The sequence below is a fragment of the Piliocolobus tephrosceles genome, chromosome 13 (genome assembly GCF_002776525.5).
Source record: "Piliocolobus tephrosceles isolate RC106 chromosome 13, ASM277652v3, whole genome shotgun sequence".
NCBI classification, from domain to species: domain Eukaryota; kingdom Metazoa; phylum Chordata; class Mammalia; order Primates; family Cercopithecidae; genus Piliocolobus; species Piliocolobus tephrosceles.
The window spans coordinates 117,506,244-117,529,405 of record NC_045446.1 but is presented as its reverse complement, the minus strand read 5'-3'; the positions used below and the strand labels follow the sequence as shown (position 1 = coordinate 117,529,405).

Here is a 23,162-nt window from a genome sequence, read left to right as displayed (position 1 = left end):
TGAACCCCTTCTAATTACAACACAGTCCTAGAGAAGTAGCCCAATGTTTTCTATATACATTTTATAGACCTAAGCAAAACGCTTTCCAAGTCCTTGAAAAACATAGGCATCTCTTCTTCCTCTTGCTTTTCCATTTCAGTAGGTATAGAATAATATAGTAGGTTGTCACATAGTAGTGTCTCTTCCTCTCAACCCCTCTAGTCCCATTTCATAGATGATGAAACTGAGGCACAAAAAAAATGACTTATTCAAGGCCATGTATGTAATTGCATTCTGCACAGAGGTAGCTTCTGAATTGAATCTTAAGCACCAAATGTCTCACCTGAATAGAAAATCTCTTCTTCATATTAGAGAATGAGAGTACTCCTTGGTTATTACAGTTGCCTGCCTAGACTGATCAGGACCTTGTCTCCCTCTTGTCACTAATGAACACTATGTGTCTGTGGGTTGGGCCATGTGGGAGGGAGGAGAGCTGGCCTTGGCTTCCGCCCAGAATTATTGACCTATAAATCACCTGTATTGAACTTCATTCCAGATTGTCAGACATACCCACAGATAAGGAGTCCTATCACTTCTGCAGCTGTATTTGAGCAGGTCTGGTGGTAATGCCCTTATCAATGTCTAGGTGTGTTCTCAGTCCTTGATTTGCAATTGCGAATGAAGTGGTTTTCTTGTTTTCTAGGAGCCTGAAAAAGGCTAAACCCAAAGCCATTCATTAACCATAATGAAATTATGTTTTATGGTGTTACACAGATTTATAAGTAGGCAGTTTCCTTAAGGCTAAATTTGGGACTATCTGGAATTCAACCTCCAAGTTTTTTTGTGTGTGTGAGACATCACACACACACACACACACACACACACACAGACACAAAAGGTACTAGTCTTGCAGAAAAAGAAGCCCCATACATTCTCCTCTAGGTCCTCTCAAATTGATTCTGCCCTGAAATAAATCCTCTTCTTTTCATTTCATAGATGACTTTAGAGCCAGTCTAAAGTCACACAATAAGAAAGTCCCAGGGCCAAGTCCAGAACCTTAGGGTCCTGGCTCTTAGTTGAGTTTTAGGGTTCAGTAACCCAAAACTACTGCTAAAACATGTTTTTGAAGATAAACAACTTTACTGCAGAAGGAAGTGCTTCAAAGCCCTTCAATTCAGAATGAAACCTGAGATTTGGCAGCATTTGCTGAAATCACAGTTTTCTGAAGGAAAGCTCAATTGCAAAATAATCTCAACGTATTCAGGTACAAGCAACAACTGAGGAAACTTTTGGTATGAGCCTAAGTTAGTGATAAGGAAAAAGTCAAAGCAGGTTACTAGTGCAGTGTGAATTTGTGCTGCGGGCATGTTGATTAGGCCTTTTAATTTGGGGGGATTACTGGAGCCAAGCTCTGGAATCTAAAGTCTCTCCATGTAAATGCTGTTGCGTAAGACAGTGTAAACTGGCTAAAGTCAGGCCCCGAGAAGTTAGGGCGCTTCACTGAGGTCTGCAGGCCAGGCAAAGCCGGGACTGGCTTCCAGGCTTGCTGAAGCCATCGCAGTCTCTATGTAGAGCATCCTTGGGCAGCACCTGGCTGGATAAGAGGAAAAGAGCTTGGGAATGAGAAGGACGGAAACAAAGTGTCTTCCCTCTGTTACTCAGAGGCTGCTGTAATTAACCAGTTGCAGGAAACTGGCAGCCCCCTCAGCTTCAATAGAGCCTTCATGTCAGCCAGCAGCTGAGATGCTGGCAGGGATTCCATTCGCTGTGCTGGGTTTAGCAGTGGATCCTAAAGGGGTGCCTGGCGTGGACCTGGGGATCTCCGTGGAGCAGTAGACTCACATGCTGCTCAGTTATATGATTGATGGGAAAGTACTTTGGAGCATCGAGGAGGAGAATTCCCGGGAAGATTTGAACTGGTTGGGAGGCAAAGCTGTTTTCTATTGCCTGTGAGTAATTTCACTGTTTCTGCCTCCTACCTAATTAGTTTTGCATGAATTTTTCTTAATCATCTGCTACCAGTAGAAAAAGATCACGTGGTAAAAGGATTCGTCCTTACTGTGAACTTTTTTTTTTTTTTCTAAATGTCTTTTTAAAAATGTGGAAAGTGGTGATTCCCTATTTCTGTCATGGCTTTTGAAGATCGCAACTGGCTGAACCACCTTAGTGTCTTGATTCAGCTATGGTAATACCTGGCAAGCAGTCTTTGGACAGAAGAGATCTATTCATCCTGTACAATGTATCTCGAACCCTGGTGCTGTTTACAACTCTCTGAGGCCTAGAGGGTGCCTGGATTTTGGACACCAGAAGACTCACAGGTTGACCTCTCTGTTCTGGGTGTAGCCCACTGCCTGTTTTAGAGGAGGAGTCTCCGAGTCTTTGATTTTTGGGGTCACTGTTTCTTTAATAAAGTCTCACTACAAATAATGGAATTGGGTGGTGACTGTTCTGGAATTCCACTCTGTCTCCAGTTTGAAGCTCCACCTTTGGAGGAAGCAAAATGTTTCCATTGAGCAGAATGCAGCCAGCGTGCTGCTGAGACATCCACACCAGTCTTCATTGCCTTTAAACAACAGGCCTCGGAAACTCCCCATCACCTCTGTTGGGAAAGGCCCTGCCAGGTGTCCCAGATGACCCTGCTTTTGCCCCCTTGGCACTTCTTTCTTTTCCTTGAATGGCTTCCCCTGCTGCAGAGAGTTAAGCAGCTGCTGCTCTGTGTAGAGGCTCATTCAAGAGAAGCTCTGCCCCTCCTGTCCTCCCAAAGTGACTTGCATGTGACGCCTGCAGGTTGGAGCACTCATCAGCACCCCGTCAGTCACTTGGCAATGCCTGCAGGTAGAAGTCCAGGGTAAACACAAGAAAGGGTGGTCATCCCATGTGGTTTTACCAGGGGCAACATTCAGGGGCTACCCCTGTAGAATTCAGAGCATGGAGTCAGACCCTGCCAACGAGCAGCTGTGTAACCTTTGGCAAGCTCACATCTCTGTGTCTGTTTCCTCATCTGCAAAATGGCAGTAATAATAGTTTCTATACCATAGGCTTGTTGTGAGAACTAATGAATTAGTTTATGGAGAGCGCCTGGAGCAGTGCTGGGTATACAGAAAGCTAGGCTCTAAGTGCTAGCTGTCACCTCCATCCATGGTATTCTCCAAACCTTTTATTTTTCCAATATAATTCTAAGTTCCTTGAGGCCAGGGAACAACGCATTTTACTTACGGGATTGCAGTAATTGCTGGCAGTGTCACGGGGCATAGCAGGTATTTAATAATAGATTAGGCCTCTTCAATTCTTTAGCTCAATTCTGGATCTATTAAGTTCCTACTGTGTGCTTAGACTCCTTCATATACACTGACTTTTTAAATCCTTCACCAAGTATCACATTAGGAAGTTTCTGTTATGCCCACCGTGTAAATGAGGGAATCGAGATTTTTGTTTTTCTTTTTAGAGGAGGAGGTCTAGCCCAATGTCACACAGCAAACAACAAATAAGATGACTTTCAGGGTTTTCACAATGTCAGAAAATATTCAAACGACGTGTTAGTTTGAGTGTGCCGGAAAGCAGGTGCCAAGACATGAGTAGATGTGCAAGACATTTACGGAAGGAGCCTCTATGAAGGAAAAAAAGGGAGGAGGCAGCGAAGAGAAGGCAGGGGAACCTTCAGACCGTGCTGCAGGTCTGGAAGGAGGAGGTTTGGGTAGAAAGAGCCCTCAACTGTAGCTCTGTTCCAAGAAAACTTTGACTGGGCCCAGGGGATCCTTGTGTCAAGGTTGTCTGCTGGAGGAGCTCTGTGTCTCCCAGAAGTGGACCTGTATGCCCTGACCATGCTCTGTCCCTGGCTGGAACAGCCCCCGGGAATGGTGGTTCTGGTGTGGACATGGTAGAGCCAGTCAATAATGTTCCTTGAAGCAGGAGATCTGAGTAGACAGCCGCAGGGACCTGACCTATAAACGTGGCTTGTTGAGACCAGCCCAGCTTTTCCATGTGGCAGGACCCAAGACCATGTGTCCCGACACTCTCAGTGGCCCGTGATGGGCTTCTGAGTTCAAGGCATGTTGTTGACTGTAACTCCCTAAACTGTATTGTCTTTTGTGTGACTCACCTCTCCCTGAGAGATAATGAGAGTGAAAGTTCTCCTAGAGTGATTGAATGTGAAAGTTTAAACTCTGAAACAAGGATGGGACTTGCTTTGTTGGAGATGCTGTCAGGGCACAGGTCTGTGGAGGTGTCTGACATTCAGAGCCGAGGCGGTGGAGTTTCTTCTGGAGGCCTCTCAAGGCTGGGCTCTCTGTTCTTTTTTCTTTAAAGGCGTAGGTAGGACACTTTCAGCTCATCACATTATGGTGAAACAAAAAGTATTTGTTCTGCTACCTCCATGCTGTTGTTAATATTGTGTTTTGCTATTCAGCACACTCTGGCTACATTTGAGGAGTGTTCAGAGATTATATGCTGGATAAATGCTTACAAAATTCGGTGTGCAAATGATCCCTCAGGATCTAGTTCAACTACCTTCCGAGAATTCTAATACACCTAACTAGTGATTTCTCTCATTCTTGACATGCAGGGAAAACTTAACCCCTAGGATAAAATAAATTCCAGAGATCAAGTTGAGAATCCTACTGAGAAAAGACTATAGTCTTCAGACTTCTGAAGTTCTGTTTTCTAACCCTGATCAGTGAACATACCTTTCTTTCTTCTCGTTACCTACATACTTAGGAAGATTTTTCTTTGTGCATTTATAGTGACTGGAAAAACCATTTCTTTGGTTTATAACAAAGTTCTTATCCCCTTCCCCCAAATCCAAACCTAACCCATCTCTGGTGACTTCCTAAAAGAACCGGTTACCTAGAAGACATCAGGAGGAAAGAGCTATAAAGAAACCCACTTCCTGACGTGAGCTTCACTGGCTCACTGTCCAAGTTTGTGTCTGAGTGTTAGCTTGAATGTGTTAGACAGAGTTACTGGTGGGTTTAGAAGAAAGGTGGTTGCATTTGAATAGAGACTGCCCCTTTAAGAGAGGAACAGTCCCCTTTCTCCTGCTGCCGCCCCCACACATGTGTACTTGAGCACTTGCAGGTGTGCAGAGCCAGAGCAAAAACAAAGGTCTTTCCCTCATACCCTAAAAATGCATAACTGTCTTGTTCTCAGACCCAAGTCAGACTGGCCAAATAAGCCTCGCTTAACCCTGTTCCAGGTGAGAGGACTCCACTGGCCAGTTGCCAGCCACCTGGTCTTACTGTCAAGCCTGTCTTGGGCACTGATGACTGGACAAGAGGTTCTGCTTGAACCCCAGTTAATGCTGGTGGGACCCGTCTCTTTGGGGCCCAACTATTGACATTTGTGGGGAACGGTGCTGAACTTGCTCTAGGGGACCTCTGTATAATAATTAGGTGACGAATACTTGGTGAGGGACATGAATGACTAAGGAAAAAGGTGCATCGGGAAAAGAGGATCTAAGTCCATCTGTGGCCAAGATTTCCCTAAACCATATATGTCTGTGATACTTTCACTTGCAAAGCAGTTTGCATCTGCTATCTCTTTTTGTGCATATGTACTTTTAACATAGGAACAAGGATTTCAGAGTCTTTCCTAACTTAAAAAAGTCCTAAATGGTTATTCTCATTTAAAATATTAAAAATTTTTACATGTGTATACTTTAACTTTTTTTCCTTAACCTCCAACTTTCTACTTGTTCAAAGTTGCCATACAAAAGGCCAATTTAATCGTTGGAAGTCTAATAAGATTTTTTTCTAGTGCTTTTATATTTTTTTTAAATGCATCTTTTTTCTCCCTTGTCTTTTACTGAAAATTGTTTTTAAAAATATATTTTCTGTTGTTTCATTCTTCTGTGTAATTCCATTATTGTATGTTCAATTGCTCCTAAATTGTTCACCTCTTTAAGTCTCTTTCTCTCTCTCTCTCTGTCTATATATATATATATGTATATACGTAGATTTTTGTAATAAGGACTTAATTTACATTTTTATAAAGTAAAGAGAAGCAGAGATTACTATTTCCATTTTAGGGAAGGAAAAAGTAAAGCCCAGAGAGATTAAATGAGTTGCATAAGATTGCAGGGTGATTCAGGGAAGAGCTGATATGGAAGCCTTGTACCCTTGACTCCCTACCCGGGGCTTTCCCACAGGCATCAGATATTTTAATTTTATAGGATGCCATCATCACTCAGTACTCCACTGCCTGACATGTAAAATGGCTTTTATTTTTAATGTTTTTGACACTCTTCCTTGTTTCGTTTTTGATCTAACATGCAAGAGACATGAACTCGGCAGTCAAAGACTGGTTTTAATTGATTTGAGAACTGTTTTCTTACTCTTTTTCATGGTTAGATACTGGCTATCTCAGCAACAATACAAGTTTATAAAGTTGTTGTTCATCATTGTGTTCAGCAAGTCTGCTTTCCAAACACCTGTCAGAATGTTCTTTGTTGTTCGAGTTGAATTACTGGAAGTTATATTCCCAATCACTGCCCTTGAGTTACTAGCCATTGATACAGGAACATGTTTATAGAATATATTGACACATAGTGAGTCTTTAAACCAAGGCCGTATTGGCCAGTTATAGAATGTGTTATACATGGAGTGTGTTAGAGATGAGATAAGATTGGGTCAGGGTGGGGCAAAGGAAATGTACAACTCAGAAGAAATGAGAGGCAGAGAACTCAGCCAAAATATCAAGCACTCCTGACCCTTACTCTTCTTCAAATAATTTCCCCAGTGTCTTGATCGCCAGTCAGTCCAGCAGTACAGTTTCTTGAGTTACTCGTCCTCAGGCAACAAGACTTTGTGCGGCTTCAGGTTGAGCTTGGTCCAGAGGGCAAGAAACTGTCAGGATATTTTCTGTTTTGTCCTTAAACTTAATGGAAATCAGGAGATTTGGGGACCTTTCTGAATGGTGATTTAGAAGAGGGTTGACAGAAAGGGGTGATGCTTGGAATGGGGAGTCATGCACCCCACCCTCAGAGGTGCGTCCTCCTGTGGTAGCATGAAAGGCAGGTTGATACACTTGTGAACAGATGGGTCATTTCTGGATTCGAATGTTCTGTTTTTGCCATCATCGTTTGGCTGTGGGTAGAGACACCTGGCTGGAAGGGAGGGGCCAGCCAGGCCTGTTCCTCTGTTTTAGGGCCACCTGCCAGATGTGTGCTATCAGGGCAGAGTCAGCCCTATTGCAAGGGTGACCAACCATGAGAGTTTCATAGGTTAAAATAAATGTGGTGTCCTGCCCACACTGAGGTATTTGATTTGACTTTTAGAATAGAGCTAAAGGGATTAGCTTCTTAAAGTAGCAAATTAACTCCCAAAGGACAGGTGGTCGTTTTCATTTTTGGGAACACGTTGATGAAATGCAGTCTGAGGGTCACCCATATTGTTTGGCCCCAAATATAGTTTAATAGAGAGAAGCCATTTGAGCGGCCTTTCTAATCCTTACGCCTTTCTTCAGAGGAGGTTTGTTTCAGTCATGTAATTTAGAAAATCTTTATTGAGTACCTGCTGAAGACAAGCTGTCATACCTGGCATTGAGGATATGTGGCTCAAGAAGAAGATACAGTCTGTGTTCTCAAGGAGAACATGTCAAATGACACAGGAGTCATTCAACAGCAAATACTTTTTTGTTTGTTAGTGTTTGTTGGTGTTTGTTGGTGAGGCACCGTTCTAGGCTTTGGGTTGAAGCAGTGAAAAAACAAAGTCCTTGTCCTTAGAGCGTATATTCCAGTGATGGGAGAAATGGACAGAGACCAAACCATTGGGGTGATCTTGGTGTAAGCCACGTACAATGCAGACATGAGGAGACTGCCTGGGAAGTGCCCACCCGGCGTTGACCTCCATCTGTTTGGAAGAAAGCGCCTGTGTTCGCCTCTCAGCAGAGCACAGGTGACAAGAGTGAGAACTTGTGGTTGAAATGGAAATGAGGAAGGAGTAGAAGGAAAAAGTGAAGTTCAACCTGACCCTCATCACTTGCTGTGAGGATGTCCTTGTCACAGGCAGGCAACTCCCAGACCTGGAAAATGAGAAGAATGATACTGACAAATTGGCAAATGGAAGGGATTTCCATCAAGAGCATGTTACTAACACATTGTCCTAGCCCACTGATATATATGTATTTATACTGCTCAGTTCTTAGCCTCAGGGCAAGGGACCAGAATAGCAGGGGATTTTTAATAACCAGCTCCTCATTGAGACAGATAATGGGCCTTGCAGCTCCCAGACAAGGAAATATGACCCAAATGAGCAGGAATTTACTTGAAGCTTTATGTTTTTTAAAAAAGTGAGATTGTTGCCTTAGATTTGAGGAGGCTTGGGGGTCCCCTTAGCGGGTGAACATCCTTGGGGTGATTTGCTTTGTAGGCTTGGGAGCTCTTCAAGTTCCCACCTGGTATTTCTTCTTCTGAGCTTGTACCATGTTCTTCAAATCAGGCCTGTCCGTGTGTAGTAAGAACTGTCCTCTTGTCCAGAGGCTGAGAAGAACAAAGTAGTAGAAGGAAATTCCCCTGCAGCCGCCTGAGAGGGAGGGTGGAGAGGGAGCAGACGGCAGGGGGTGTGGAGGCTCCGTGCCATGGGAGATGGGTGTGTGGAGTGTGTGTGTGGTGCCCCCCCCCGCCCGCATGGTTCTGGAAAGAGACCTCCTTCTAACAGGGACCCCTCTGTTGTTGTGGCTCAGAGCTTTGACTTGAGAAGCATACTTTCCCAGTGATGCCACCGGATTCCTGATGTGTGACACTCCCGGGCAGCATCGTGAAGGGTGCTGTTGACTGCCTTGGAGATCCCAGACAGGGATACCATTGTGAGTCACATTGAACATGTGAGCTCCCCTTCCCATGACCGGCGCTATTCTTAGTACCGTTTTCTGCTCTGGGGGACAAAGGTCACTGGGACCACAGTCCATTTGGGTAGGTGGAAGGGACTGGGCACAGGGATGAGGGGGAGTTGCAGGGAGAATGGAGGAAGAGGCTTTACAAGTTTAGGATATAAAAGTCCCCTGCCAGACCTGAAGTGAGGGTGATGTATTGCTGTGGAAACAGGCTCCTGTGTTAGCCTATCCATTGGCCCAGCCAGGACCTGAGCCCACCCTGGCCCAGTGTTTCTGGCTAGAAGAACATTTCCATGTCTTTCCTAGTTCTCTTGCTCCCCACAACAAAAAGGCAATTTAGGAGTCAGCCAAAAGGTGCTAGAGAGGAAGCTTCAGTGGCCATCATGAACTCCTCTCACTTGGTCCAAAAATGTGGGCTTTCTGAAGGGTGAGCCCTGTGTGTACCAGTTAGGCTGGAGTTTGCCTGTGGGGTTTCTCTGCAGGAATCGGGGGAAGGAGCCTGGAACTGACATCTCTGTTATGTTGACTGTCCTATTGTGAAGCCAAGGGGAGAGATTTCTTCCCATTCATATTCCCATTATTTCTTTAGGTATCTGCTTTTCCTGTCTATCCTCTCTCTTTCCTTGGGTGTAAACAGAAAAAAAAGAGTTAGAGAGCTCTGCACCTAGGACTTGGGCTTCTAGAGCCTGAATTTAATTTTTTTTGCATTCATTTTGAACAAAGGAAAAGTCACAATGAGGACAAAAGTCCTCCGGTGAGCACTCACTCTGTCCCAGACCCACTGGGTCCCATACACTGACATCACAGAGAAAGGGCAGGGCGGGGCATCTACAGCCTATGACTGCTTGACATTTCAATTTGTAAAATGCACTGGTAGAAAAGGAAAACTAACCATTCCGTCAGAGGTTCCTCCTCTGGGAGCTGGTGCAAACCACGGGAATCGAAGGTCCCCTCTCTGCATTGTGGCTACCAAGTCCCAAGGGCAGGAGACTGCAGTGCGCTCCTGGGCCCTGTTTTCCAGCATGGGCAGATGTGCTGACCGCTTCCCGCCAAAGACTCATCTGGCGGAAGGATCTCGATCTTTCCATCCTTTTCCTCGGCTTGGTGTCATGAGACCCCGTGCCCCAAAGAGATTTCAGATAGTAGAAGAGAGGCTAAGGTGAACACCGGGAAGAAGAAACAATGAGGTAACATAACATAACGGCTACCACAAGAGGATGCTGGAAACATCACCCGTGGAGGTGGAGGCGGTGGCGGGGGCTGGCACAGCCACTGGTGGTCAGATGACTGGGAGAACCACTGGCTATCCCGTGTCCTGCAACTGCTATGAGAAGTCGGGGAGAGAGTTTTTAAAGTCAGGTCCCCTTATCCCTTGGAACATTGCACTCAGTCAGGCAGTTTAGATGCCAGGCCTTTGGCCTTGTCATGTCCAGGGGGGCAACGGTAGCACTGAGATGAAGAATCTGGGGCCAGGCTGCCTGGGTTCCAGTCCTGGCTGCTCCACTGCTGATCTAAATGGCCTCGCAGTGTGTCAGTTTTCTCTGCTGTGAAGCGGTGGAAACAAATAGCACAACAGTTGCATCCACCCCACAGAATTATTGGGGGGAATGAAGGAAACAAGTGTAGGGTGTCACAGTGTCTACAGCATAGTGGGTGCCCCATCAATCATAGTACTCCTTAGTTTTTCTCGGTCAGGGTCTAAAGCAAACCCGTCTCCTCCAAGGCTCCTTTTACATAGCTTTGGGGTAGGTGGCTTTTCTTCATGTCTGTCTTCAGTCTCTGTAGTTATTGTGAGTTTCTCCAAGAAACCTATGCTGTGACCAGGGCTCTGGCAGCTGCATTTCTTGAGAGCGATTTACTGTTTTACCTCTTTGTGTCTGTTAGGATGGCTTCTCAGTGGGTTCCTCTGAGAATGTCACGGTTAGTTTTTTGAACCCAGGCAGAGAATGAGTAGCTCACGCCTTTAGGCAACTCCCAGGAAACCTGCAAATGTCCCTGAGTTGAATACAAAATGGTTTTTATTGAATGAAAGTAGAAACAGGGGAAGCTAGGGCTTTACCAGTGCAGCTCTCTGGGCTGTTGTTCAAATGTTCCTTTATTTTGTAGGCATTCACTGAGTCATTTTATTCTGGAATACATGTAAGGTATTTCTTGCAAGATGGTTTTAAAGAGCTAATGGTCCATTCTCAGAAAGAGGAGGTAGAGCTGTTCCATGTTTTCATATTTAGCGTGGCAAGTGCTGAGGAGGAGCCTTGGAAACCACCATTAGGAAGTTGTTACTGGAGGAGGACTTCCTCTGGCTGTGCGGTGATAGCTCGCGTCAGTAGCTGTTCTTTACTTCACTGGAGGTTGCCCTGGTCCTTTGAGTCTAACGGCCTGGGTACTAGACCCAGCACCATCACTTCGCTAACTGTGGCTCGGAGCAAAGTCACAGTACTTTGCTGAGCGCCTTTTCTGCGCCAACAGAAAGGAAGCTGAAAGACCACTTGTGCTTCTCCTTACAGCAGAGGGTTGGGTGTGGGTTTTAGGAGCAAGCACAATGATGCATGTGAACATGTCTTGTACAAATACGAGATTCAACAAGACATTACCCTTATAGATTATGAAGGCAATTTCTTTTTTAGATTGAGGGGGAACCTAAAGTTTGTTTCCTGTTAAATCTCAGTTTACTTTGGATCAGACAAATTTGCAACTCCGGTGAAACATTAGAGCCTTCGTGAGCAAACTTTCCTGTATGACCTGGAGCTTCCTGGGCTATATCCAGAGATGTGCACTGGTTCTTTCCCAGTCCCGCTCTGCCCAGTTTCTGTTATAAGGGACAGTGTAGACATGTAACAAGCAGCACGGACTTTTGAACCCCTATTTGTCTCTCTACCTACACCTGTAAATTAAGAATCCCTGGTGGCATTTTCATTTCAAATGAGAAAATTATCCTGAATGGAAATCGGTGTGATATAAACCTTTAGCATAGAATAAATTGACTGTCAGGGTATTGATGGCTAAGACAGAAAAGTGTGTGTGTGTCCTCATCTGACCTCTGAGGATTTCCTGGGTGGAAAGTTAATCCCTCAAATAGTAATGATGCTTTTTTTTTTTTTTTTTTTTTTCTTAGTTTGGGTGCTTTCCTGTAAGTGGACTGGAAGGGAGGGTGGTGGCAGTGGAGAGAAATATTATGACTGAGCAGATATTTAACATCTATTTCCTTGTGAGAGGGCCCGAGGATAGTGATCCTTCTTCCTCACAAAGCAGGGGCCACAGGCTGCCTACTAGAGAGCAGTGCTTATGAGCCATAACTTCTGCTCAGAACTGGCAAAGACATTCATTCCTTCGTTAATATGTTTCTTACTTCTGAAGGCAAAAATAACGACTTAGTTTTTGAAGGTGTAAAAGATTATGCTACCTTAGAATATCTCAGAGGATAGGCACAGTATTCTCTTTCTAGAATTTGCTTAGCAATAAAAATGAACCGATCCTTAAGTTAATCAAAATAAGGCACTTGACACATTTTCTTCCATGCTTTTGTTTTATAGGAGGCCTTTGTCTTTTCTATCTGTTCGAGCTCATAACACTTCCTCTGACATGTGCACTATCTGTTGCCCTCATTTTCTCCTGGCTGGATGGGCTGAGAGAAGAGGGATGTGGGAGTGCCGTGTGTGTGGGGATTAGCTGCATAGAGTGCTGAGTATCTGGTGTAATGATTCACAATGGCTTGTGTTTCTAGGCAGTGGACCAATCCAGCTGTGGCAGTTTCTTCTGGAATTACTCACTGATAAATCCTGTCAGTCTTTTATCAGCTGGACAGGAGATGGCTGGGAATTCAAACTTTCTGACCCAGATGAGGTAAGGAAGGAGGGGCTTGCGAGTACTGTGCTGAGGAAGGATGAGAGGAAACCCCCTGGAAGGGGTGGTGGGGACCTGAATGACATTTTCCAGGACTGCGATTCCCAGCTCTGCCACTTGCCACTCCCGGAGCAAGCTAGGTAGCCTGTCTGAGCCCCAGTTTCATTATTTGGAAAATAGAGAAAATATCTATGTTACCTATTTGTCTTACAGGATTAGCTGATAGGAGGCACTGATGTGCCTGGCAGTAGGTCAGTTATCACCCACAGAGCTGCCTCCTGCGACTTAGCCTCTTCCTAGCCCTGTGGCTCTGTGAGTGTGAAAGGGGCTAGACAGTTCAAGAGGCCTTGGGAGATTGGCTCATTAGTTTCTTATTTCATTACACACATGTTTGTGGAGTCGTGGTTCTGTGCCATGCCCAATTCTGAGGATAAAAAACAATGAACAGGAGAGATGACACCTTTGTTCTGGCAGACATGAGAAAATGTTTGTGCGCTGGTATGGAAAAAACACTTCCTGTTGATGAAAGGCAGGTATGATTGCAGCTCGGCTCCTCCACTTCACACTTGCCTGTTAGATTTCGTGCTTGCAAAGCAAGGAGATTTTACTAATAATATGGGGAAAGAGGAAAGCATATAGTGTGGCTTTTCATTTATTTTTTCAAGTCAAATATTTAATCCTATTCCACAGAAGTTCAGGGTCACTGTGTTTTCATCAACTTAAAGAATCATTGTGACTCCCATCCCTCCCCAACCCATGAAAAATGGAATTCAGAAGCGATAGGCCAGAAAAATTTTTTCTATACGTACGTGAATCTCAAATCATCTTACTGGAGCATCATGGGTCACCGTGAATGGGTATAGCATAGGCATACAAACATATATATTTGGTCTATCTTGTAGATTTTTGCCTACTCCTCCTTTATTTTTCTTTCAAAATTTCAGGTGGCCAGGAGATGGGGAAAGAGGAAAAACAAACCTAAGATGAATTATGAGAAACTGAGCCGTGGCCTACGCTACTATTACGACAAAAACATCATCCACAAGACAGCGGGGAAACGCTACGTGTACCGCTTTGTGTGTGACCTGCAGAGCCTGCTGGGGTACACCCCTGAGGAGCTGCATGCCATGCTGGACGTCAAGCCAGATGCTGACGAGTGATGGCACTGAAGGGGCTGGGGAAACCCTGCTGAGACCTTCCAAGGACAGCCGTGTTGGTTGGACTCTGAATTTTTAATTGTTATTCTATTTTTTATTTTCCAGAACTCATTTTTTACCTTCAGGGGTGGGAGCTAAGTCAGTTGCAGCTGTAATCAATTGTGTGCAGTTGGAAAAGGAAAGCCAGGACTTGTGGGGTGGGTGGGACCAGAAATTCTTGAGCAAATTTTCAGGAGAGGGAGAAGGGTCTTCTCAGAAGCTTGAAGGCTGTGGCTTAAGAGAGAAAGAAGACTAATGTGTCCAATCATTTAAAAAAATCACCCATGAAAAAGTGTCTTGAGTTGTGGACCCATTAGCAAGAGACATTGTCACATCAGAACTCATGAAACTGATGTAAGGCAATTAATTTGCTTTTGTTTTTAGGTCTGGGAGGGCAAAAAAGAGGTGGGTGGGATGAAACACGTTTTTGGGGGGGGATGCACTAAAAGCTGAGAACTATTTACCTATCACTCTAGTTTTGAAACAAAGATGGACTTCAGTGGGGAGGGGCCAAAACCATTGTTGTGTTACAATTTATTTTATTAAATTTTGTGCCAGTATTTTTTTTTCTTAAAAATCGTCTTAAGCTCTAAGGTGGTCTCAGTATTGCAATATCATGTAAGTTTGTTTTTATTTGCCGGCTGAGGATTCTGTCACAGTGAAAGAAAACTGTTTATATAGACCCCATTGGAAAAGCAAAACGCTCTCACTGAGATCAGGGATCCCAAATTCATGGGACTTATATAAGAAGGACAATTAATGCTGATTTGGGTACAGGGGAATTATGTGTGTGAATGTCATCTACAATTAAGAAAATATTAGTACATCCCTTTACTTACTTGTTATTAGTGGATTCTCGGGGTTTGGACTTAATGTTGAGCTAAGAAGCATTGAGTCTTTGAACTGAATGTATTTTGCATCCCTGGTTTTGGACCACAGTAAACGTAGGAGCACTGCTGAAGTCATGGAAAGGAGATCGAAGGAGGAAGATTGACTTGGTTCTTTCTTAGTCCTATATCTGTAGCATAGATGACTTGGAATAAAAGCTGTATGCATGGGCATTGCCCCTCAGGTCTTAAGAAATAAGTCCTGAATGCATGTCGTTCCAAACTAACACTCTGTAATTTTCCTTTTATGTCTTATTTTCCAAGAATCATCCATTTTTTGCACCCCTCACCCCCAGCTCTATTATTCAGTAGAGAGAAATGTATGGCTTTCTGATTGGTGAGTGAAAGAGTAACTTGAGACTTGACCTAAGTTGAAGAGTTTAGCCTTGCTGAGTTTTAGAAGTGATGGAAATTAAGAGAGCATTTCAATAAAATGTGACTTGGCTGTCTTTGAAAGAGAAGTGCAAGGCTTTCCTTTGAAGAATTTAAATTAGTACGGTAGGATGTCAGGTGAGACTGTGTATGCAAAATGAATGGCACAGGTGATGCTAGGGCCTCATACTTGGGTCTGATGTCTTGGCACAGGGTAAGTAAAGGTTAATTCCAGAAGAGAGGAATGACTTGAAGGCAAAGGAAACAAAGGAAGGAGATTCGGTGAAGAGAATGAGGTTGTCCATGAGATTTGAATAGATTTTTCGTTTCCCCAATGTTTAAATACAAGCATAGTCAAGCAAGGTAGTCATCTTTCTGCTGGTTGTGAGGGGGAATCTGAAAATGGAGTTTTGGGGGAAAAGTCAACATCTAACTCGTGAGGAAAAGTGCCTAATACAATTAGAACCTCCCTCACTCTATAGTTGCCCCGTCGAAAGGACGAGGAGGAGGGGTGGCTTTTTTGGACTTCCGTGAGAGAAGGAAAGACATATTTCAGGTAAGCTTCTCAGGGCTGGCCCTTTTTGGGATTTGGATGAGAAATTGGAAGTACTAACTACTTTCTAGTGTATCTTTAAGAAAATTGATTGTTGTTTACTCCCAGATCCTCTTGCAGACGCAGAATTATCAGGAACATAGCTCTGTGATTCATGAGTGTACCCGTACTGATGAATTGGAGCATCCATATGGAAAGCGAAGGCAGAATTATCCCAGCGGTGTTATTTTGATCTTTTGGATGCAGGTGCCTTAATGAAGCTCTCAAAATATTTTAGGAGCTGCTCAGGGAGTGTTGGGTGGAACTGTTTGGACTACATTGTTTTCTCTTAGATTATGTGATTTTTGTTGGGCACTGGCAAAAGGTGTATGTGAATGTGTGCGTGTGCGTGTGTGTGTGTGTGTGTGTGTGTGTGTGTTTGCAGACATGCAAAACTGCAGCTGAAATAATACCTGAGATTTCTAGGTAAGTCTTTCCACATTTCAATAATGGGTAAGAGTAGAACCAAGGCCGGGTATCAATTATTGCTTGCTGTTTGCAACCAGGCATAAAATCACTTTCTCAAAGCATCCACCGTTCCTGTTAAATTTATGTTGGAAGCTCTCCTTCTGTGAGTGTAACTCCTGCAGTTCCTCTAGCAGATAAGATATAAGGAAGTGCCTCCTAGTGCTCCTCCGCCCGCTTGTTTGCTAAAATTCCCTTTCTCTCTAGGTCCACCATTTTCAGGATTTGTAGATAGTGTATTAATTAAGACAGCTTTGTTGATCTGGCCAGATGTTTTTTCTCCTTTGTCCAAAGGCCAGAGACCATCCCAGGAAGAGTGGTGGGTGGTTTATACACTGGAAATGTTGCGTTTATGCTTTTTAAAAACACATGTTAACTTCAGAGGAAGGATGGGCAAATCTGGTCTAGCTGGGTGAAACCCTTATTTTCCCAGAGATGCCTTAACCTTTGTCGGTTTTGGCTTTAGGGTTCAGAGTCACTTTTGTTCCCTTCCTCATTCTGGGGAGGGACTTCCCTACATAGAGCCCTGATTTTGTGGCCGTGGGGATCGGAGGTAGCATTCAAAGATCAGATGTGCTTTTCCTCACTTTGGAGATGAACACTCTGGGTTTTAGAGCATTAACCTGCCTAACCTTCATGGTGAGAAATACACCTTCTCTCTTCTAGTCATGCTGTGCATGCCGCTTACTCTGTTGGGGTCTATATAAATTTGTTGAACTCTTACCTACATTCCAAAGAAGTTTCAAGGAACCATAAATATATGTATACATATACATATATAAAATATATATATTAAAATAAAATTATCAGGAATACTGCCTCAGTTATTGAACTTTTTTTTAAGAATACATTTTTTTTTAAGCTGAGAAGTATAGGGATGAAAAAGATGTTATATTGTGTTTGACTATTTTCCAACTTGTATTTTCATATAATTTATATTTTTTAAAAGCTGAAAATTTAGAAGCAAAATGAAAAAAAGGAAAAGCAGGTGCTTTTTAAAAATCAGAACTGAGGTAGCTTAGAGATGTAGCGATGTAAGTGTCGATGTTTTTTGTTTTTTTTTTTTAAATGCAAAAAAATTCTTATGGCGGAGTTTTTTGTTTGTTTATTTTAGTAGCTGATGCTGGCACATCATTTTGCTGGAGAGTTTTTTATATACTGTAGCCTGATTTCATATTGTATTTTAAACTGTGTGAAATTAAAAACAAAGAATTTCATTCATAATGCTGTGGCTTTGGCTTGATTCTTTCTTGTCTGGATCATGTATTAAAGCAGGACAAATCAACCAACCAGAGGCAAGCACAGAGGGATGCAGTTTAGTCTTTCTGATCTCACTGGCTCAGGACCATTGGTGATAAAGATTTCCTAATAAGGTGAGAACTATAATAGGAATATAGGGAAGTCATCAAACATCCCAAACATTGAATATATTTTGTCATCCTTTGTAGAATATCCCTGGCCTTGTCAGACCTAATTTCTTCATGTCTGAAGGACTGAGAGCCATGTGAAGAAAATTTTTAATGACTCAACAGATAAACATTTGATTTAAGCTAGGTACCGTTCCTGATATGAATACAGAAAGTTGAACATCTTTAGTGCATCCTGTGGGAAAGGAACAGTATTCTTGTGTCCACCACTGATAGTAATTTTGCTCTGTGGCAACTTGGGCCCTTCACATCCATCTCCTTGGCCCCAACTCTTTCACTGGGGCTGAAGATTGGGAATAATAATATCTGTCAGAACCCCTAGCAACCCATGCCATAAATGAAATCATATTTATAAGTGCTTTGGAGGGGAGTGCTTAGGAACACATCGTGCATGGTGCTTTTTCCTTGTTGCTGAAACTGTAGAAGGTGGATGTTTTTCATTAACACCAACATTTGCAACATGAATCCCAGTTCACAGCTGGAAAGTGAATTTTTGCTGAATTGTTCACAAAGAGAGCTCTGTTTTTGGAAAATCTGTTTCTTCAGGCCTGGAGCTTGAGGTTTGCTGAGTACACGTTAAGCACGGACTGTGTGGTCTGGTGGTCAGGGAGCAGGACTGGCCGCGAAGAAGCCTCCAGCCCCTGAATCCTGGTCAAGCCACCAACATTTACTGGAGACTTTGGGAAAAATGGCTTCAGGTCCTTATATTTTTATTTTAGTTTTCAACTGCAAACCTGGGCAAAGCCACAACTCCTGAGCCAACCTGAGGCCATATTTGAACTCTTCTCCTGAATAAACAGCACCCAGAGAATAGGTTTCTGCTTCAGTCAAGGGTTCAACCAGAGAGCTTTCCTTCGGTGCCAAGTTGCTGTTATCCCTCCGAGTACCTGACTTAATGCTCGCCAGGGTCAAAGATACGAGACGTACTTGAATGAAATCAGCTTAGGCCTACACTTCTCCCACTAGGAGCTAGAGTTCAGAGGAGGAACCTTCAGGCAACCGGGCTTTGGTGATTTCTCTTAACAATACTGCTGAGACCGTGGTTGAAGCTGCAGTGGTGGAGGTCTGGAGGGGAGACAGTATCTTCCAAAGCAACTGCACAATTTGGGAGGATGGGGCAGGGTGAGGATAGAAGGAGACACGAGGGAAAGTGGAGGTGATGATCACACTTTGTAGATTTGAACAGCTTTCAGGAGGTGATGGGATAAGAAAATGAACCAAGTCTACTCTGACTCGACTGCTAACACTTTGGAGCAAGCTACAGCACCCAAGACAGAAAGAAAAAAGAATGGATCAGCAGAGGTGTATGAATGAAATGTAACTATTTTAACCTAAAAAGGGAAACGATTGTGATTTGTGCTTTGGGTACAATAAGGCAAACCATGTGAACCAGACGTCACACACAGGCTGCTTCCATGCCATAGAGATGTGCATGTCAACCTTCACAGTGTAGGAAACCCAAGAGAAGAATGTACTGTAGTAGGGTAATGGGATGTCTTTGGATTCTAGCATATTCCTTCATAGCAACCACCATGGGCACTGAACTGAAGCTGCTTCCTTTAGGTGCATGTCAGTCTCCTATTTTCTCTCTCATAGGCCAGGCCCACACATTGACATTCCTGCCTTGTCCCTGTAGAATTTAATTTTGTGACCCCTGTGTAGATATCTATCCACATTCCAGGTTTATTTGGCATGAAGCTCGTTTTATTCTAGAGCCTACAGTGGAAGAGAGTACAAGAGGTCATCAGGTTCATCAGAGAACCATCTGACTTCTAAGCCCCGTGCTTTCCATGACGCCGTATTGCTGGCGTCGAACTCTGAAAAGTCTCTTTTGATGATGCTGGCTGATGGCTCACCAGCTCTGGGAGCCACAGGCCTGGTTACTAAGGGGTACGTTTCATCCATCAAATACGGGACAAGGACAAAGTCTTCTTTCAGTAAGTAAGCCTTTTCACTTCCATACTGCTTTTTGACCTCTGCTTTTCCCCAGGGGCTGCTCTGGAAGGTGGGATCCTTGACCCTCCTCGTGGCTGGATTAAGGACCTGGCCCTTACATTTATGGGCATATTGGCCTGGCATGCGGCTGGCATCTCCTTACTCTGTGAGATCCCTCCATGCCGTGAGAATCCTCACCTAACTAACAGAAGAGAAAAGCATTCCTCCTGGCACTTTTTGCAGAGTGAGGCAGAGATTTAAGGAGCCTGATAAAGGCAGTTGTTGATCAATTGGTGAAAATGCCACAAGGTTTAAAGTTGAGGAAAAAAACTTTGATGAGAATTTAGAACCCCAAATGAGGGGTAAAGTGGCCTCTTTGTCCCTTGGTCAGTGCCATTTCCTGGTTTACTCAATGTTCCAGTCCCTCTCCTTGTTTCCACGTTCCTGGCAAATGCTTCTGCCCTGGGAAAGCCAGTTGCATCAGATTGCCTGGTGTATCTCAACGTCCTGACATCCAAAGTAATGATAGCGATGATCATCTCCCCACAGCAACCTAGGAAATCAACAAGGGCCAGCCAGGCTCGTGACAGGCTGCACAATCCCAAAGCCCGTTTGAGTTTACAGTCCTGTCTCTAATCTCTCTTTCCTGCCACTCAGGCTCTCGTGCTCTCTGGACCACAGCATTTCTACAGAGCTTTGATATCAGGTCGGCCCTGGTCATTTCATGTGATACAACTTCACAGCACAAGGATGTTTTCAGCAGGCTCTTGTGGGAATTAGTGAGGGTCAAGATAGAGTCACTACCTTCTCCCTCTCCACTCCACATGGTCAGCCTGAGCCACTGACCCTGGGCAGTAACAGGCTCTTTTTAACCTTGTTATAGGCAAACCTACAATTTCAGCTGTGACTCTTCTTATACCTTGTCAAAGGCTGTCCCCCAGATGTACCTAGAAATAGCACATGTCCAGGTATACTCAAGGAAGTGGCAACTGTCTTCGCAAGCCTGAAAAGCTAATGATGAGTGCTGGATTTGGTCTGGGATTGCCTCTGTGAAACAAGGATATTCCTAACTTTAGAAGAAGAGATGGGACCGGGAGCTTCCAGATGGTTTTGGAACTGTGTTGTGTTCATCAGAAATAGTCATTATTCTTACAGATCTCAGGGGAAGGCAAGTTCAAAACTTCAAGTGTGACTGAATTGGGGGACTCCCTCTGCCAATCTACTTCTCAGGTAGACCAACTTTGTTCCATTTGTTCTGCTTTCATGGGAATAAGGACGTTTGCAAATACAGTGCAGCCGGTGCACCTGTAATGTGAGATGCTTATCCATATTTGAGACAAGGTAAGAATGACGGTGAAGACAATGACCAGTATGAGCAGTGTTTAGGGGTAACAGATAGTTCATTCAAATATCTGTTTTCTCTATGGCCAAGTTTTCATCATGATAGCACAGAGCTGTGCACATGAGCCCAAGGGGATATATTTTCTTCACTGGCTCATCATGGAACACCGGCAGGCTGGGGTGGGTGTATGAACTCAGCAGGGTATAGACAGGCTGTACTAACTCTGGGCACAGATTTCCCATTTAGAGCAGGAAGGGCCCGGGGGTGCCATGCGCATGATGGTGGCATGTGTTAGCTGCTCTAGGAACCCGTGAATGTGGCCTCTGTGAAATCTCAGATCAGAGCCCTGATCACAGATTCCAAAGAGCCTTCTTTCTGCAACTAGAAGTAACAGTCCAAAATCTGAAGCCTAGTCAAGAAAGAAAATTAAAATAAGAGTGACCACACGTTCTGGTGTACCTGGAATAGTCTCAGAGTCCATCCCTTGTCCTGGCATAATTACTCAGCAGTACCTGTTGGTCCCATGATACTTTACACGGTCTCCTAATTAAACCCAATAAGGGCCTAGAGAATGATGAGATGAGGAGCAAATGCCAGAATTCTAAAATTCCACATTTTAGAGTCAAAAGAGACCTTAAAGATGATCTGGTGCAACCTCTTCAATTAGGCATTCATGAATTCAAGGTTTAGAAAGGCCAGAGGACTTTCCCAATGTCACCTCATTAATGATGGCACTGGTACTGGAATGCAGACCTCACTCATCCCTCAGTGCTGTCTCTAGTCCCATGCTGTGCTAAATTTAATCCAATTTCTAGGCAATGCACCCTGGTTTAAAGTTGATTCTAGCTGATTCAGTATTGATCATGATAATTATTTCTATTAGTTCTGATGGATATAAGAATCTGCTGAATAACAGTGCTTAGGCTGGGAACGGGAGACTAAGAAAGGTGGATCATTGGGTGGTGGGAGGCCTTATCTTTCTCAGTTTGCAGAAACTGAAAATGCAGAGTCACTGACATCTCAGTTTACAGAATTATAGGATGTTATATCTAGAAGGTGCCCTACATAGTGACGCCACCAAGCAAATTTATTCAGATAACAAACATCCATTGAGCATATGCTGTGTGGTTGGCACTGGGTTCAGTAGCAGGGAAACCATAAGGAAGAAGGTAAACACTTTTTTTCCCTTCACTCCGATTCTAGTAAATTATAATTTATAGACAAATAAAAGGGTAATACCATCCAGTGAAATAACATTATGATTTGACACATAGGAGGAACCTAACCTGAAGGAATGTGTGGCCTGCAGGTGAGTAGCAGTTAGTTAAGTGCAGAGGGAAACAGGTTCCGCTGGTGGGGAATGCATGTCCAAGGGCTGAGAGGTGAGAAAGTGTGTACACTGCTGGAGAAACTGGAAGTCGTTTTAGGGATCCAGAGCACGGTGTGCAAAGGAGCGTGGGTGGGAGGAGAGGACAGCAAGAACGGGTGGAGATGATCCAGGGGCCTGTGGGCTGTATGAGGAGTGATGTGGAGTCCTGAGGCTCTTCCAGCAGGCTAAGTCACATGATCCGACCTGTGCTTAGGAAAATCGTTCTGACTGTGGAGTAGAACATGAATCAGAGCCAGACAAGGGTGGAGGCAGGGAGACCAGTTGGAAAACTGTTTTGTGCTCAGAAGAGATGCATACAAGGGAAGCAGCAATGGCACATCAGAGAGGTGTGGAGAACACAGAATCACCAGCCCTGGGTCCGTGTGGATGGGTGGCGGGCACTGTGCAAGGGCGTAGACCCTTGGGTGGCATGCAAAGGCAATGATCAAAGTCCCCGTCCTTGGTCTCAGTATCATCAGAGTGTGGATTTCAGATCCAGAGAGAACCTTAGAGGCGTAGTCCAGCGTCCTCATTGTATAGATACAGGGTTTCAGGTTAAGGGAGTTTCAATGATTTCCGTGAGATCACGTTACTAACTGGTGACAGAGGCAGAATTAGAATTTAGGTGTAGTAATTCTAAATCCTGTGCATTTAATGAGGGTTGGCAGCTTGTTCTTCCAAACACAAGAAGGAAATAGCCTCTTCGTTTCTTCCTTTCAGCCCTTCTTCCCTCCTTCTGCCTCTCTCTCTCTTTTCATTCCTTCCTTTGTTCATTTGTTCATTCTTTTCTTCCTTCTCCTCTTTCCTCTGGGGACAAGAGCTCTTGGGTTAGAGGAATGGGACAGACCTCCCTGCATGACAGCCATAGGCCCTCTCTTCTTATCAGGATCTGTCTCTCCCGGGAGCCCTGGGCATCTGCCTCCACGGTGGCT

At 44.2% G+C, this 23,162-nt stretch overlaps 1 protein-coding gene across 4 annotated transcripts in view; it reads left to right on the top strand.

Moving 5' to 3' along the window:
• Positions 1–17,381, top strand: part of ETS1 (ETS proto-oncogene 1, transcription factor) — a 63,286-nt gene extending 45,905 nt beyond the window's left edge. For all 4 annotated transcript variants that reach the window (XM_023208621.3, XM_023208622.3, XM_023208620.3 and 1 more), the window contains 2 exons: positions 12,527–12,645; positions 13,590–17,381. In XM_023208621.3, coding sequence (XP_023064389.1) covers positions 12,527–12,645; positions 13,590–13,805 — 335 coding nt within the window. In that variant the 3' untranslated portion in view covers positions 13,806–17,381. The remainder of the gene's footprint in view (positions 1–12,526; positions 12,646–13,589) is intronic.
• Positions 17,382–23,162: the final 5,781 nt, after the last annotated feature.